This window comes from Aquarana catesbeiana, linkage group LG05 (assembly GCF_042186555.1).
Source record: "Aquarana catesbeiana isolate 2022-GZ linkage group LG05, ASM4218655v1, whole genome shotgun sequence".
NCBI classification, from domain to species: Eukaryota; Metazoa; Chordata; class Amphibia; order Anura; family Ranidae; genus Aquarana; species Aquarana catesbeiana.
This window is the reverse complement of record NC_133328.1, coordinates 424,081,217-424,095,016: the sequence shown is the minus strand read 5'-3', so window position 1 is coordinate 424,095,016 and position 13,800 is coordinate 424,081,217. Positions and strand designations below refer to the sequence as shown.

Below are 13,800 nucleotides of genomic sequence, written 5' to 3'. Positions count from 1 at the left end.
CTTGGAAGGAGCCAGTAAAAATATGTCATTTACTAGCCTCTTCCTATTCTGAATTAACACAGTGAGTGATCGGTAGCAATCACTCACCGTGTTCATTCATAGCTGAAGCATAGTAAACTGCATTTACTATGCTTCGGTTTGTGAAGGAACAAGAAGCCGCTCAGTACAGAGCACTTCCCATTCATTCACTCTCCAGTGCAGTTGAGGCTGCAGAGAAAGAGACTGGGGAATGTCTGTCCTCACTCTTTTTCTCTGTCTCAAAAGTAAGACATCAGGGGTCTGTTTAGATGATATTTCACCAAAGCCCCCCAACAGGGCACCTAAAAAAAAATAGTTGAAAAAAAATTATGTTGTAAAAAAAATGTAAAATAATAAAATTGTAAAAAATAAAAAACTGACACCATCCACTGCCCTACTAGCACCATGCCCTACCCTACTGAATTTTCTATGCTTCAATTTGTGAATGAACAGGAAGCCGCTCAGCACAGAGCACTTCCTGTTCATTCACTGTCCAGTGCAGCTAAGGCTGCAGTGAAAGGGACTGGGGAATGTCTGTCCACTACTGACGCCATCCATTGCCCTACTGACATCGTCTACTGCCCTAATGACACCATCCCCTGCCCTACTGTATTTACTATACTTCAGTTTGTGAATGAACAGGAAGCCACTCAGTACAGAGTATTTCCCATTCATTCACTGTCCAGTGCAGCTGAGCCTGCAGAGAAAGGGACTGAGGGATTTCTGTCCTGACTCCCTTTCTTTGTCTCAAAAGTGTGAGATATCAGGGGCCTGTTTAGACCCCTGATGTTTCACCAAAATCTCTCAACGGGGGTCCTAAAAAATTGTTTAAAAATATGGTAAAAAAAAATAATAAAATTGTAAAAAAAAAAATGTTTTTAAATAAACTACTGACACATTCCCCTGCCCTTCTGACACCAACCTTTGCCCTACCGACACTGTCCACTGCGCTACTGACTGACACTGACCACTTTTAAGGTAGTGTAAGTTTATATTTTTTACATTGACATTTGTTTTATTATATTTTTTTAAGTTTTCCTTACTACTTAGGCTTTGTTAATTTCTGTAAAAAAATAAGGGCGCTGAACCCCAGTGATCTTTAATTTCTTTCATGTTGTTCAAGTAGATCTCTACCTCTCAAAGGTTGCCTACCCCTGAGTTAGTTTGGTTCTTATTTTTCCTTTTATAGACCTAACCTAGAAAAAAAACTGTACAAAACATAGAACTAGACTGAAGTGCTTTCAAGTGGACCAAGTAATATGGACAAAGCACAGCTTTCTATAGTGTGTACTTGCCTCTATCCAAAGTGTGATTTATCTCTGCTGCCTCATACCTCTGTTATCTGCATGACAGCCTTTCCCAACTCCAAGAGATAATTGGTGACTGGAGAGGTGAGCTCCAACACATAGCCTGTAATTGATAGCCTCAGCTGTACATGTGCTGTGTACTGTGAGGAGGGTTGTGTGTCCCTTCCCACCAATCAGGACTCCTGTGAGCTCTCCTCACTGAACTCTAGACTGTGAGACTTCAGATCCCCACCCCCTGCTTTTCAGAGCTGAGAGATGCTGTATAAAATGTGTGTTTTGGAAGGCTGTAAAGGATATAGGGCTGCCAATAAACAAGAGCAACCCTAGGAGGATTTGTTTAATGTCTGTTTATCACCAATCACTTCACTGGGTATTTGTAGTTCACACTATTGCCAATTGGATGCGGGTATTACCCGCATCCAATTCGCATAGCAGGAGGTTGTGACTGGCTATCTATGGAGTCGTTTAACACATCTTTGCAGCGGATCCGGTGCGAGTTGCACCTGTGTGTCTTTTGGTCCATTTCAGGTCTGAATGCAGCCCAAAATTCAGGCTGAAATCGGACCTGAAACGGTGAATGGAGACACACTGAACTCCTGCTGTGAGCCGCTGCATTCTCAAGTGTGAACCCAGCCTATCACAGTTAACAGGCAAATTGGCATGATGATAATTAACTATGGTTTGTTTTCATGATGTTTGCTCAAAACAACTGAATCACTAAATAATATGGGAGATAAATATACCATATACATTATGGATATACATTGACCAGAATGGTTTTTTATGTGTTTACTATATGTTTTTAATATATTTGACATTTACTTGGCAATGTGATGCTGGAAATAGGTGTGCCAGTGATATAGTTTTACACTCAATGATTGTTTTTCCTTTAGGTTACAGCTGAAGCACGCATAGATAAAGGCTGCGACGCAGACAAGCAGGACAGAATTTACCAGTGCTTTGAATGTAATCATTACTTTCCCTCTGCCTCCATGTTGGCAGATCATAACAAAGACACTCATGGGAAGGAAAAGATTCATGTGTGCCACCTGTGCAATAAAGCCTTTAAGAGAGCATCACATCTAAAGGTAGGCTTGTATCACCAGAATTAATTTTATAGGACTCCTGTTAAGGGAATATGTGGTGTTAACATTGTAGTCTTTATTTTACATCTTTTGTTATATCAGAAACTTAAAGCTGAACACCAGGAATCACGCAAAATGTACCCTTGCACTGGGTCCCCCGGCACTGCAAGGGTTAAATGCTCATTAAGTCTAGGGGTGCTGGACTCAGGATAAATACCTTATTTCTTGCTCTAGCCGTGTCTCTCTATCTGTACAACCAGTCCAGCACTCACCTTCTTTGAGGTGCTCTACATTGCACATGAGGCCGCTGAGGGACCACCTACAGACCGGATCATTAGGGAGTACAAGAGCACTGGAGCTGACCAGAATGAGGAATAGCGTAAGCAACGGTGCCTTGTCAATTCCCCCTTAGAATTGACAAGCATTTTACACTAGGAGTATGGGGCAACCACTGCAAGGTCATATTTTGCCTTATTCCTGGACCTTAGCCTTAATCAGCCTGGTTTTACCACAAAGAAATGAAGGTCTGTTCATATAAAAAAGGTTTTTCAATGCTGGATGAATGCCACAACAGAAATATCACTTTGCCAAAGACATCTTATCCAAGCTATGAGTAAGCGTCTCCGGATGTGAAACGCTTTTGCTACACTCTGTTCTCATGTAATGACTATCGTAGGATTTTAATCAATTATGCAATAAAGATGTCTGTCTTCAGTGTGCGGCAGTCCAGGATTTTCTTGCTTTTTCCAAGGAACCATATATGATTTCTACAGTACTCAGGTCTGTCCTTTTACAGCAATCGGAAGGGAAGATTATTTTCAGCATGTTGCTTTGTCTTGATTTAGTTCCTAAAGAGAACTTATTAACCTACAAGTCTAATTTTCTTGAATGATGTCAGTTCTTCCCCCACCTAATCTGTTTATCTTTTCCCTAACCATTATTCAAGGCAGATCATTTCACTTTGGCAGAGCTTTTTTTTAGAACTGATCATTTGGAACATTTTAAATTGGCGCCAAACTTTTTATTTTACCACTAGTACATCTGTGATTAATATTTATGTTGTGAAAATATAATAGTTTGTTGTTCTAGTACAGTGGTATGCAACCTCGGCACTCCAACTGTGGTGAAACTACAATTCCCATCATGGCTCTGCCTCTAGGAGTCATGCCTGTGATTGTCAGGGTCTTGTAATGTCTCATGGGACTTGTAGATCCACCACAGCTGCCTACACCAAGGTTGCCTACCCCTGTTCTAGTATAAATATTTTTCTTATAGTTTAAGGCAAGTGTTAGGTTCTATGAAGGTGCTAGGTTCAGATAAACAATTAAGTTTAGGGGTTTTGTGAAAGCTTAAGTTTAGCTACAAAAAAACAACAAAAAACCCTACAGTTTATAGTCACATGACTTACCTGTAATAAAGTATGTGACACATTGTGCAGCCAGCTGGATTCTGGAGAAATTATCACTACAGGGACGCCTGTCCTCTTCCTATCTCTGAACTGCAATGGTTCAAAGTTTCAGACAGAACAGCCCTACGGATGGTCTGACAGGGACACATCCCCTTCCTCCTCCCCTGTGAAAAGACTAGAGCTTGTGGCCAATGTTGACATTTTTTTTTTTTTTTTGTTCAATCCACGGGTTAAACAAAAAAAACAAAAAAAAACATGAGTACCTGTGTATTGTTACATAGTAGGTGAGGTTGAAAAAAGACACAAGTCCATCAAGTCCAACCTATGTGTGTGATTATGTGTCAGTATTACATTACATATCCCTGTATGTTGCGGTCATTCAGGTGATTATCTAATAGTTTCTTGAAGCTATCAATGCTCCCCGCTGAGACCACCGCCTGTGGAAGGGAATTCCACATCCTTGCCGCTCTTACAGTAAAGAACCCTCTACGTAGTTTAAGGTTAAACCTCTTTTCTTCTAATTGTAATGAGTGGCCACAAGTCTTATTAAACTCTCTTCTGCAAAAAAGTTTTATCCCTATTGTGGGGTCACCAGTACAGTATTTGTAAATTGAAATCATATCCCCTCTCAAGCATTTCTTCTCCAGAGAGAATAAGTTCAGCGCTCGCAACCTTTCCTCATAACTAAGATCCTCCCGACCATTTATTAGCTTTGTTGCCCTTCTTTGTACTCGCTCCATTTCCAGTACATCCCTCCTGAGGACTGGTGCCCAGAACTGGACAGCATTGTATTGTTGAGTACCTGTGTATTGTACTGTGTAGTGTCAGGAAGCTAGTTGTTATTTCATTTGGACAGGGTATAATCCCCAATCCTCATTAAATTAGTAGGTAAGATGCCCGGCGGGTGTGGAGCTACGACTCGGTGTACATCTTGCGACATGCATGCGTTCCTTGATCATCTGATCGAGGGTGAATACTACTGTGCAAAATGTAAGCACGTTGTTTCCCTGGAAGCCCAGATTCTGAATCTAGGGAAGCAACTGTCAGCGCTGAGAAGACCCTCCATACTAAAGGAGAGCCGGGAACGTACCTGGCAGGGGCCAGCACAGAGGCGGGTGGAGACAAATAGGTGCAGGCACTAGAAAAGAGTAGATGGGTGATAGGAAGGGTAGAGGGAGAAGTGCCAGGGAGGCCGATCCTGGGCTGGAACATCCCAATAAGTACGCTCCATTGAGTGACATTGGTGAAACCAGTCAGGGACAGCACTGCTGGAGCTGAGGGACTCCCCTAGCTGCCAGGGGAAGAACTCCTCCAGTGAGAGTGGGGGGGAAGTGAAGGGAAAGTAAAGACCGATTCTAGTGGTAGGGGACTCAATTCTTAGAAGTACAGAGAGGGCAATCTGTGACAAAGACCTGAAGCGCCGAACTGTATGCTGTCTACCGGGCATCGGGTTCGGCACATCATAGATCTGGTGGACAGATTACTGGGAGGGGCTGGGGAAGACCCGGCTGTCATGGTGCACGTTGGCAGATTAGGGAGATTAGGGAAGTAAACAAGTGGCTGAGGAGCTGGTGTAGTAAGGAGGGGTTTGGGTTCCTGGAGAACTGGGCCGACTTCTCAGTCGGTCACCAGCTCTATAGAAGGGACAGAATGCACCTAATTGAGGAGGGTGCAGATCTGCTGGGAGTGAAGATGGCCGAGAAGTTAGAGGGGCTTTTAAACTAGGCGACGGGGAGAGTGTCCAGAGGTAGAGATAGTCAGAGGGTAGTTATCACGTACCTGGAATTAGAGCCTGATTGGACGAGGAAGGCCTCCCTTCCACCTCTGACTCGGGGTCTCTGATAATGTGAACAGAAGACACCGAAGTGCAGAGTCGCACGAGTGCCAAGGAATCTTGCAGGCAGCAGGGCGGATGTCCTGGATGGCTGGTGAAGATACCGGAAGGTCTTGACAAGTAGGCAGCTGGTGCAGGAGACAGCAACAGATAGCAGGATCGGGCAGGCTAGGTAATACAGGGCAAGACAGTCAGATGCAGGGAGCAGGCAGGAATGTAGTCAGGAGACAAGCCAGGTGTGGAACCAGATGAGTACAAACAGGAGCCAAGGGAGCAGGCAGATGAAGGGTCACAGGACAAGCTGAGTTCAATGCAGGTGGAGTTCAAGGATGGTCAAGACAAGCCAGGTAGATACAGAGATCAGGATACAAGTTTCACGGATAACAGGATACACAGGAGCTGAAGACGAAGCAGCACTGGGGCCAGGCACTGGCTGGGTTTAAATAAACTATTTGGGCGCCAGCGTCAATCACGAGTGCGCGCGGGTGCGCGCAAGCATTGGCGCGCACGGGGGTGCACGACGTCTTCTGTTTGTGCGCCAGTTCGCGCATGCGCACTTCCATGTGCCAATGCTCGATTCCTACGAGCAAAAGGAATAAGTGTTCTTCTGCACTTTAGAGTAGAGGGGCGAACTTGTCTGCTGGCATGTGCACCCTGAAATTGCCCCCCTCCAACGGGCAGCCTCCGGATGCCCAACTGGGCTAGTTTTTCAGGATGATTCTGACAAAAAGTTCAGATAAGTCTCTCGGCATGAATATTGCCCTCAGGTTCCCAAGAGTTGAATGAATGACTTGTATAGCGCTGCAAATGCGAAATGAATCGCCTCAAGGTGCTTGGGCCATCCTGTGTGTCCAGCTTGTTAGAAGAGGTAGGTCTTGAGTTTCTTCCTGAAGGCCTCATGGTTTTCTTCCATACGGATGTTGGTCGGTAGAGCGTCCCATAGCCCTGGTCCTTGGACTGCGAATCTTCGTTCTCCCTTTGATTTGTAGCGGGATTTGGGAACGTTGAGGAGGTTTTGGTGGGTTGTTCAAAGCCTGCGATTAGGTACGTAACTTTTTATTTTCTCGCATAGGCATTAAGGCGCGTTTCCATGTAGGCACTTGTGGGTGAGGCAGAGGGTCTTGAATGTGATCCGATCCTTTATGGTTAGCCAATATAGGCTCCTTAGGGATGGGGAAATGGATTCCCAGGGTTTTTTTCCTGTTATCAGTCTTGTTGCGGTGTTTTGGATGAGTTGTAGGCATGCAATCTGGTATTTAGGTAGTCCGGCGTATTGGGAGTTTGCGTAGTCGAGTCGGGAGTTATTGATGGTTCCAACTACTGCCGCTTTGTCCTCTTTTGGAATGAAGGGGATAAGTCTGCATAGCAGGCGAAGAAGGTAGTGAGATCCGCTGACTACTGATCCAGTTTGTGCATCCATTGACATTTCTGAGTCAAAAATGACTCCAAGACTTTTGACTTTGGTGCTTGGGGCGATGGTCTGTCCAAAGACGGTGGGCGGTGTCCAAGGGTTCTTGTTTTTTGTATTTTGGTTTGCGTGTAGAAGAAGAAGCTCTGCTTTGGATCCGTTGAGTTTGAGGTAGCTAGTGGTCATCCAGTCATCCAGTTGTCTATCAATTTGAGGCATTTTTCTAGTTGTTGATAGTGGTCTTTTTGTCCGGTGATGCGAACGTAGAGTTGCGTGTCGTCAGAGTATAAGTGGTAGCGGAGGCCTGAATTTCTTATGATTTTGAGGAGCGGACGGATGTAGATGTTGAAGAGGACTGGTGATAAAGGTGACCCTTGAGGGACTCCATACGATATTGCCCGGGTTTCAGAGGTGAAGGTTCCTAGTTTCACTGTCTGAGAACGATTTTCCAGGAACGATGCGAACCATTGTAGCTCTGAATCTGTGACTCCCGCTACTTATGTGAGGCGGATGAGTAGGGTATTGTGGTCCACTGTATCGAACGCTGCACTGAGGTCCAACAGTACCAGGAGATTTGATTCTCCGTCATCTGCAGCTTCGAGGGCGTCGTCCCATACTTTGAGAAGTGCCGTTTCTGTGCCATGGCCTGGGCGGAAGCCTGATTGCAGGGGGTCCAAGAGTTTGTGTGTATCCAGGTGGAGTTGTAGCTGTTGTACGACTGCTTTCTCCATGACCTTGGAGATGGTGTTGAGACTTGTTATCAGTTTGCGGTAGTTAGGGTCGAGGTTGGGTTTCTTTAGAAGAAGTTTGACGATGCCTTGCTTGAGGGCAATCGGGACAGTCCCTTCTTTGAATGACTGATTTATGAGGTGTGTTATAGTGGGAGCGAGGATGTCGGAACATTCTTTCAGAAGTTTTGTGGGAATTATGTCATTTGGTGAAGTGCTGTCTCTGAGGCTTCTGATCATGATTTTGGTGCTGTCAGTGGTGATTGGGATTAGCGAGAATTTCGGTCCTTATGTGATGTTCGTATCAATTTCCTCTTTTTGCTTTCGTTGATTGAGGTTGGTAGTTTTTTTCTGTTGAATTGTTTTCCGGATGGTGTTGATTTTGTCGATGAAAAAGTCTGATAGCTCATTGCAAAATTCTTGAGATTCATTTGCTGGGGGCTCAAGGCAGGTTGGGTTCATAGTCTGGGCGACTATTTTGAAAAGTTCCCAAGGGCGGTTTAAGGCTGTTGAGATGGTGTTCGAGAAATGTTCTTTTTTTTGCTTTGAAGATTGCTTTGTGATATTTCTCAGTGAGAACTTTGTAGTTTGAGTGGTTTTCCTTAGTAGAATTTCTTCTCCAGTTCTCCTCAAGTCCGTACCCCCTCCATTTGACCAAGTACTGGATTTAATTCCGTTTCTTCCTGCAGTCCATGATTGCCTCTACTCCATATTCTTCTTCACCATTTACCATTACAGGTTCAGGGGGACCACTATTCCGTTCAGGAAATGGGTCCGCACACGCAGGTTTCAGAAGAGCAATATGAAAAACTGGGTGGATTTTAAAAGAATCTGGTAATGCCAATTCATAGGCCACGTTGTTAATCCTCTTCTTCACTGCAAATGGGCCCACAAATTTAGGACCCAATTTTTTAGATGGGCAAGCTAACTTTAGATTAGTTGTAGCTAACCAAACCTGATCACCAGGTTCCAGGATCAGATCTCCCCGTTTCTTCTTGTCGAAAGACTTTTTATAGTCTTCCTGGGCTTTGGCCATGGTCTTTTGCAACAGCTGGTTGTTAGAACTGAAGAAATTCATTGTATCTTGAACTGCTGGGATGGGACATTCAGGGGCTGTGGTGGTCAGGAATAAAGGATGAAACCCATAGTTGGCAAAAAAGAGGGATTGCTTGATGGCAGAGTGTTCTGAGTTGTATGCAAACTCTGCTAATGGTAATAGTGCCACCTAATCATCCAGCGAAAAGGAAGAAAAACAGCGTAAATGCTGTTCCAGCATTGGTCCTTTCAGTTTGACCATTGGACTATGGGTGGTACGCTGAGAAAAAAGACAACTCAATCTTCAGGACCTCACACAAGGCTCTCTAAAATCTGGACGTGAACTGAACCTCTGTGGTCAGACACGGTCAGACACTATATTAACAGGAAGTCCATGCAGCCTCAGTCTCTGAAGCTGATGGTGTACCCTTCATGGGTAAGAAGTGTGCCATTTTCGATAAACGGTCCACGACCACGAAGATGGTAGAGTGACCTTCGGAAGAGACAAGTTCCACGATGAAGTCCATTGAAAGCATTTTCCAAGGTCTATCTGCAATTGGCAGGGGTTTTAGCAGACCCCAGGACTTAGTCCTGCTAGTCTTATTCTTAACACAGGTAGGGCAAGACTCTATGTACTTTTTACAGTCCTCTCTTAAGCTGGGCCACCAAACGGTACATTGTAAGTGTTTGGACGTCTTGCAGATTCCAAAATGCCCTGCAAGGGCATGGTCGTGGCAAAGACCCAAGGCAGCAACTCGCACATTTTCAGGTACAAAGAATCTGTCATTGTGCCACAACAGTCCTTCCCTTGCTTGTAACACCATCCCAGAAGAAGACGAGATACCGATAGAGACTTGTTTAATCTGGGACAAGAAATCTTTCTGCAGCAAGAGAAAATTCCCGGGGGAAAGGATGGTGTCTGGAGGAGCAGGTTAGGAGCAGGTTCTTCTGACACACCGAACATTCGGGACAGAGCATCCGGCTTGGTGTTTTTTGACCCTGGCCTGTAGGTGATGTGAAAGACAAATCTAGTGAAAAATAGTGCCCACCTGGCCTGTCGAGGTTTCAGACGTCTTGCGGCTCATAAATATTCCAGGTTTCGGTGGTCAGTATATATCAAGATTGGGTGAGCTGCCCCTGCCAGTAAGTATCTCCACTCTTCAAGGGCAGCTTTAATCAAGAGTTCTCAGTCTCCTACGTCATAATTTTTCTCTGCCGGGGATAATTTGCGAGAAAAGAGTGCCACAGGGTGTAATAAAGCTTTGGCCCCTTGACGTTGAGACAGGACTGCCCCTACTGCCGTCTCTGAGGCGTCTACTTCTAAGACAAATGGCAGAGCAGGATCTGGATTCCGAAGTATAGGTGCAGATGTAAAAAGTCCTTTCAGAGTTTCAAATGCAGACTGTGCTTCTGAAGACCACTGGAAACGCTTGCATTGTCTTGTCAACTGGGCAATGGGGGAAATTATTGCGGAGAAACCCTTAATAAATTTCCTATAGAACTTTGCGAATCCTATAAAACGTATCCCCTTCTTGTCCGTGGGAGCTGGCCAATCCGGGATAGCAGAGACCTTCTGGGGATCCATCTTGATGCCGTCTGTGGACAGGATAAGGCACAGAAACTGGATACTTTGGCTCTCAAACTCGCATTTTTCGAGTTTCACGTATAGGCCGTGCTGTCTGAGTCGGGACAGGACTTTTCTGACATGTTCCCGATGAGCCTCTAAGGAAGAAGAAAATATTAAAATGTCATCCAGATACACTATAACAAATAGGTCTAAATAGTCCCGGAAGACATCATTAATAAAGTGCTGAAAAGTTGCTGGAGCATTGCAAAGTCCGAAAGGCATTACTAAGTGCTCAAAATGTCCAAATCGGGTGCGAAAAGCCATTTTCCACTCGTCACCTTCACGAATACGCACCAAGTTATAAGCCCCACACAAGTCCAACTTCGTGAAGATGATGGCAGAACGGAGTCTCTGAAACAGCTCTGGCACCAAAGGCAGGGGGTAACGATTTTTAATCATTATTTTATTGAGGTCCCGGTAGTCCACACACGGGCGAAGGGAATGATCCTTTTTCTGGACAAAAAATTCCAGCTCCGGCTGGGGACGTGGAGGGACAGATAAAACCCTTTCTCAGGCTGTCATCAATGTACTCTTTCAAAGTGGTACGTTCAGGTTCTGTCAAAGGGAAGATTCGCCAGAATGGTATTTCGGCCCCAGGGAGGAGCTTGATGGGGCAATCATATGGCCTATGTGGTGGGAGAGTCTCTGCTCCTTTCTTACTAAACACATCAGCAAAGTCTCGGTAAGGTGCAGGAATGGAAGAACAAATCTCAGCATCAGAATCCATACACAGTAGAGGAGACGGATGAGTGGATGGCTTGGAGAACCAATGTTGGTGACAGTAGAAAGAGAGGAACTCAATCTTTCCAGAATCCCAGTGAATGTAAGGGTTGTGCGCCTGGAGCCATGGCATACCCAAAATAATAGGGAACAAGGGGGAAGCTATGGCATCCAGACGTAGCAGTTCTCTGAGTCCCGGAAATGGTTGCAGGTAACGGAACAGTCTCTTGGCTAACGGGACCTGATTTAATACATGACCCATCTGCCAGATGAATTGAAAGTCCATGCGATTTACATTGCAGAAGAACCTTATGTTGTAGAGCAAAAGTCAAGTCAATAAAGCAGCTGCAAGCTCCTGAATCCACATTAGCGGGTACTAGGATGACTCTCTCCGGAAGTTGCAGTGAAATCTGGATAGCCAGGTGAGAAGACTTGCGAGGCAATGAGGACTGGCTGGCAGAAGAGAAGGTCAGGCATCTGCGAACCTTGGCTGGACAGGACCTTACATAATGGCCACCTCTCCCACAGTACAGACACAGGTGATTCAGTTGGCGGTACTGGTGTTCCTCTGGAGAAAGAGATGGGCATGTTGTGCCGAGCTGGGCTGAACCTAGTAGACTGGGTACTTGTGGCAACATCCCTGAAGGCTGAAGTTGTCCGGCTGATTTTTCAGCCCTACGTTCTCTCAAACGTCTGTCAATCTGGATTGTCAGGTTAATCAATGGTTCTAAGGAATCAGGTACTCCTACACAGGCCAGCTCATCTTTGAGATACTCAGATAAACCTATCCGAAACTGGTAACAGAGGGCAGCGTTATTCCATTCAACATCCACGCTCCAGCGTCTAAAATCCGTTATATAGTCCTCAGCGGCTCTGGGGCCTTGCTGGAGTGCATGTAGGGCCGCCTTGGCTGTGGCAGTCTGCAGGGGATCCTCATACACTTGAGCCATGGCTTTGAAGTCAGACTTGACAGGCAGGGGTTACTCTGCTCCAGCAAACGGTGGGCCCAGGACTGAGGCTAACCTTGTAGAAGGGAAATTACATACCCCACCTTAGTAGCCTCAAGAGAAAAGGTCTGGGGCTGTAATAAAAAGTAAATTTCACAAGCATTATGAAAAGTCCTGAACTTGCTGCGATTGCCTGAGAACTTTTCTGGAGTCGGTACCCGGGGTTCAGACGGCAGCATTACTACAGTTGGTGCAGGAGGAAGTTCCACAGATGCAGATGAGATGGAAACAGACGTGGGAGAAGAGAGTCCATGGATTTGCTCCTCAAGCCGGCTGTAGCCCTCCTGAAGACGCTTGACCGTTTGTGTAAGTGCTGTAAGATGATGGCATAGCTGATCCACCGGGGAGGTCACTCGTCCAGGCTTGGACATGGCTGCTTCGTACTATTACGTACCTGGAAGCAGAGCCTGATTGGATGAGGAAGGCCTCCCTTACACTTCTGACCCGGGGTCTCTGATAATGTGAAAAGAAGACACCGAAGTGCAGAGTTGCACGAGTGCCAAGGAATCTTGCAGGCAGCAGGGCAGATGTCCTGGATGGCTGGTGAAGATACTGGAAGGTCTTGACAGGTAGGCAGCTGGTGCAGGAGACAGCAACAGATAGCAGGGTCGGGCAGGCTAGGTCATACACGGCAAGACAGTCAGATGCAGGGAGCAGGCAGGAACGTAGTCAGGAGACAAGCAAGGTCTGGAACCAGATGAGTACAGACAGGAGCCAAGGGAGCAGACAGAAGAAGGGTCACAGGACAAGCCAAGGTCAGTGCAGGTGGAGTTCAGGGGATGGTCAAGACAAGCCAAGTAGATATAGAGATCAGGATACAAGTTTCACGGATAACAGGATACACAGGAGCTGAAGATGAAGCAGCACTGGGGCAAGGCACTGGCTGGGTTTGAATAAACTATTTGGGCGCCAGCATCAATCACGAGTGCCCGCGGTTGCGCGCAAGCGTTAGCACGCACGGGGATGCGCGGCGTCTTTTGTTTCCACGCCAGTTCACGCATGCGCACTTCCATGCGCCAATACCCGATTCCTACGAGCAAAAGGAATAAGTGTTCTTCTGCGCTTTAGAGTAGAGGGGCGAACTTGTCTGCTGGCATGTGCACCCTGACAGTAGTATTGGTGGTAGGTTGACTAAAGCACATAAACCCGAGGCAAGTATAGTAACAATTCCTACTGGCAATCTCCGAACACCCAATAAGAGGACAGTATGCGACCGGTCTAAACTATGTGGCATGTTCACCAATGCCAGGAGCCTGGCGGACAAGATGGGAGAACTAGAGATACTGTTGTACGAGGATGATTTAGATTTTGTGGGAATTTCAGAGACTTGGTTCAACAGCTCTCATGATTGGCTGGCATGCATGCCTGTATATCAAGAATGATGTACAAGTGAATGTAAAAGATGACATCACTAAGGGAGCTAGGGAGGTGGAATCCTTATGGGTATAGCTCCACAGGGATTAATCTAAGGGGAAAATAATACTGGGAGTATTCTACAGGCCCCCTAACCTGAGGGAGGAGGGGGAGACGGACCTCCTATCACAATTTGGATTAGCAGCAAGGATGGGAAGTGTCCATCATAATGGGGAATTTTAATTATCCAGACATAGAATGGGCACAAGG

At 45.9% G+C, this 13,800-nt stretch overlaps 1 protein-coding gene across 2 annotated transcripts in view; it reads left to right on the top strand.

Moving 5' to 3' along the window:
• Positions 1-13,800, top strand: part of ZNF236 (zinc finger protein 236) — a 461,432-nt gene that overhangs the window by 390,630 nt on the left and 57,002 nt on the right. For both annotated transcript variants that reach the window (XM_073631228.1, XM_073631227.1), the window contains exon 30: positions 2,219-2,413. In XM_073631228.1, the coding sequence (XP_073487329.1) occupies positions 2,219-2,413 (195 nt within the window). The remainder of the gene's footprint in view (positions 1-2,218; positions 2,414-13,800) is intronic.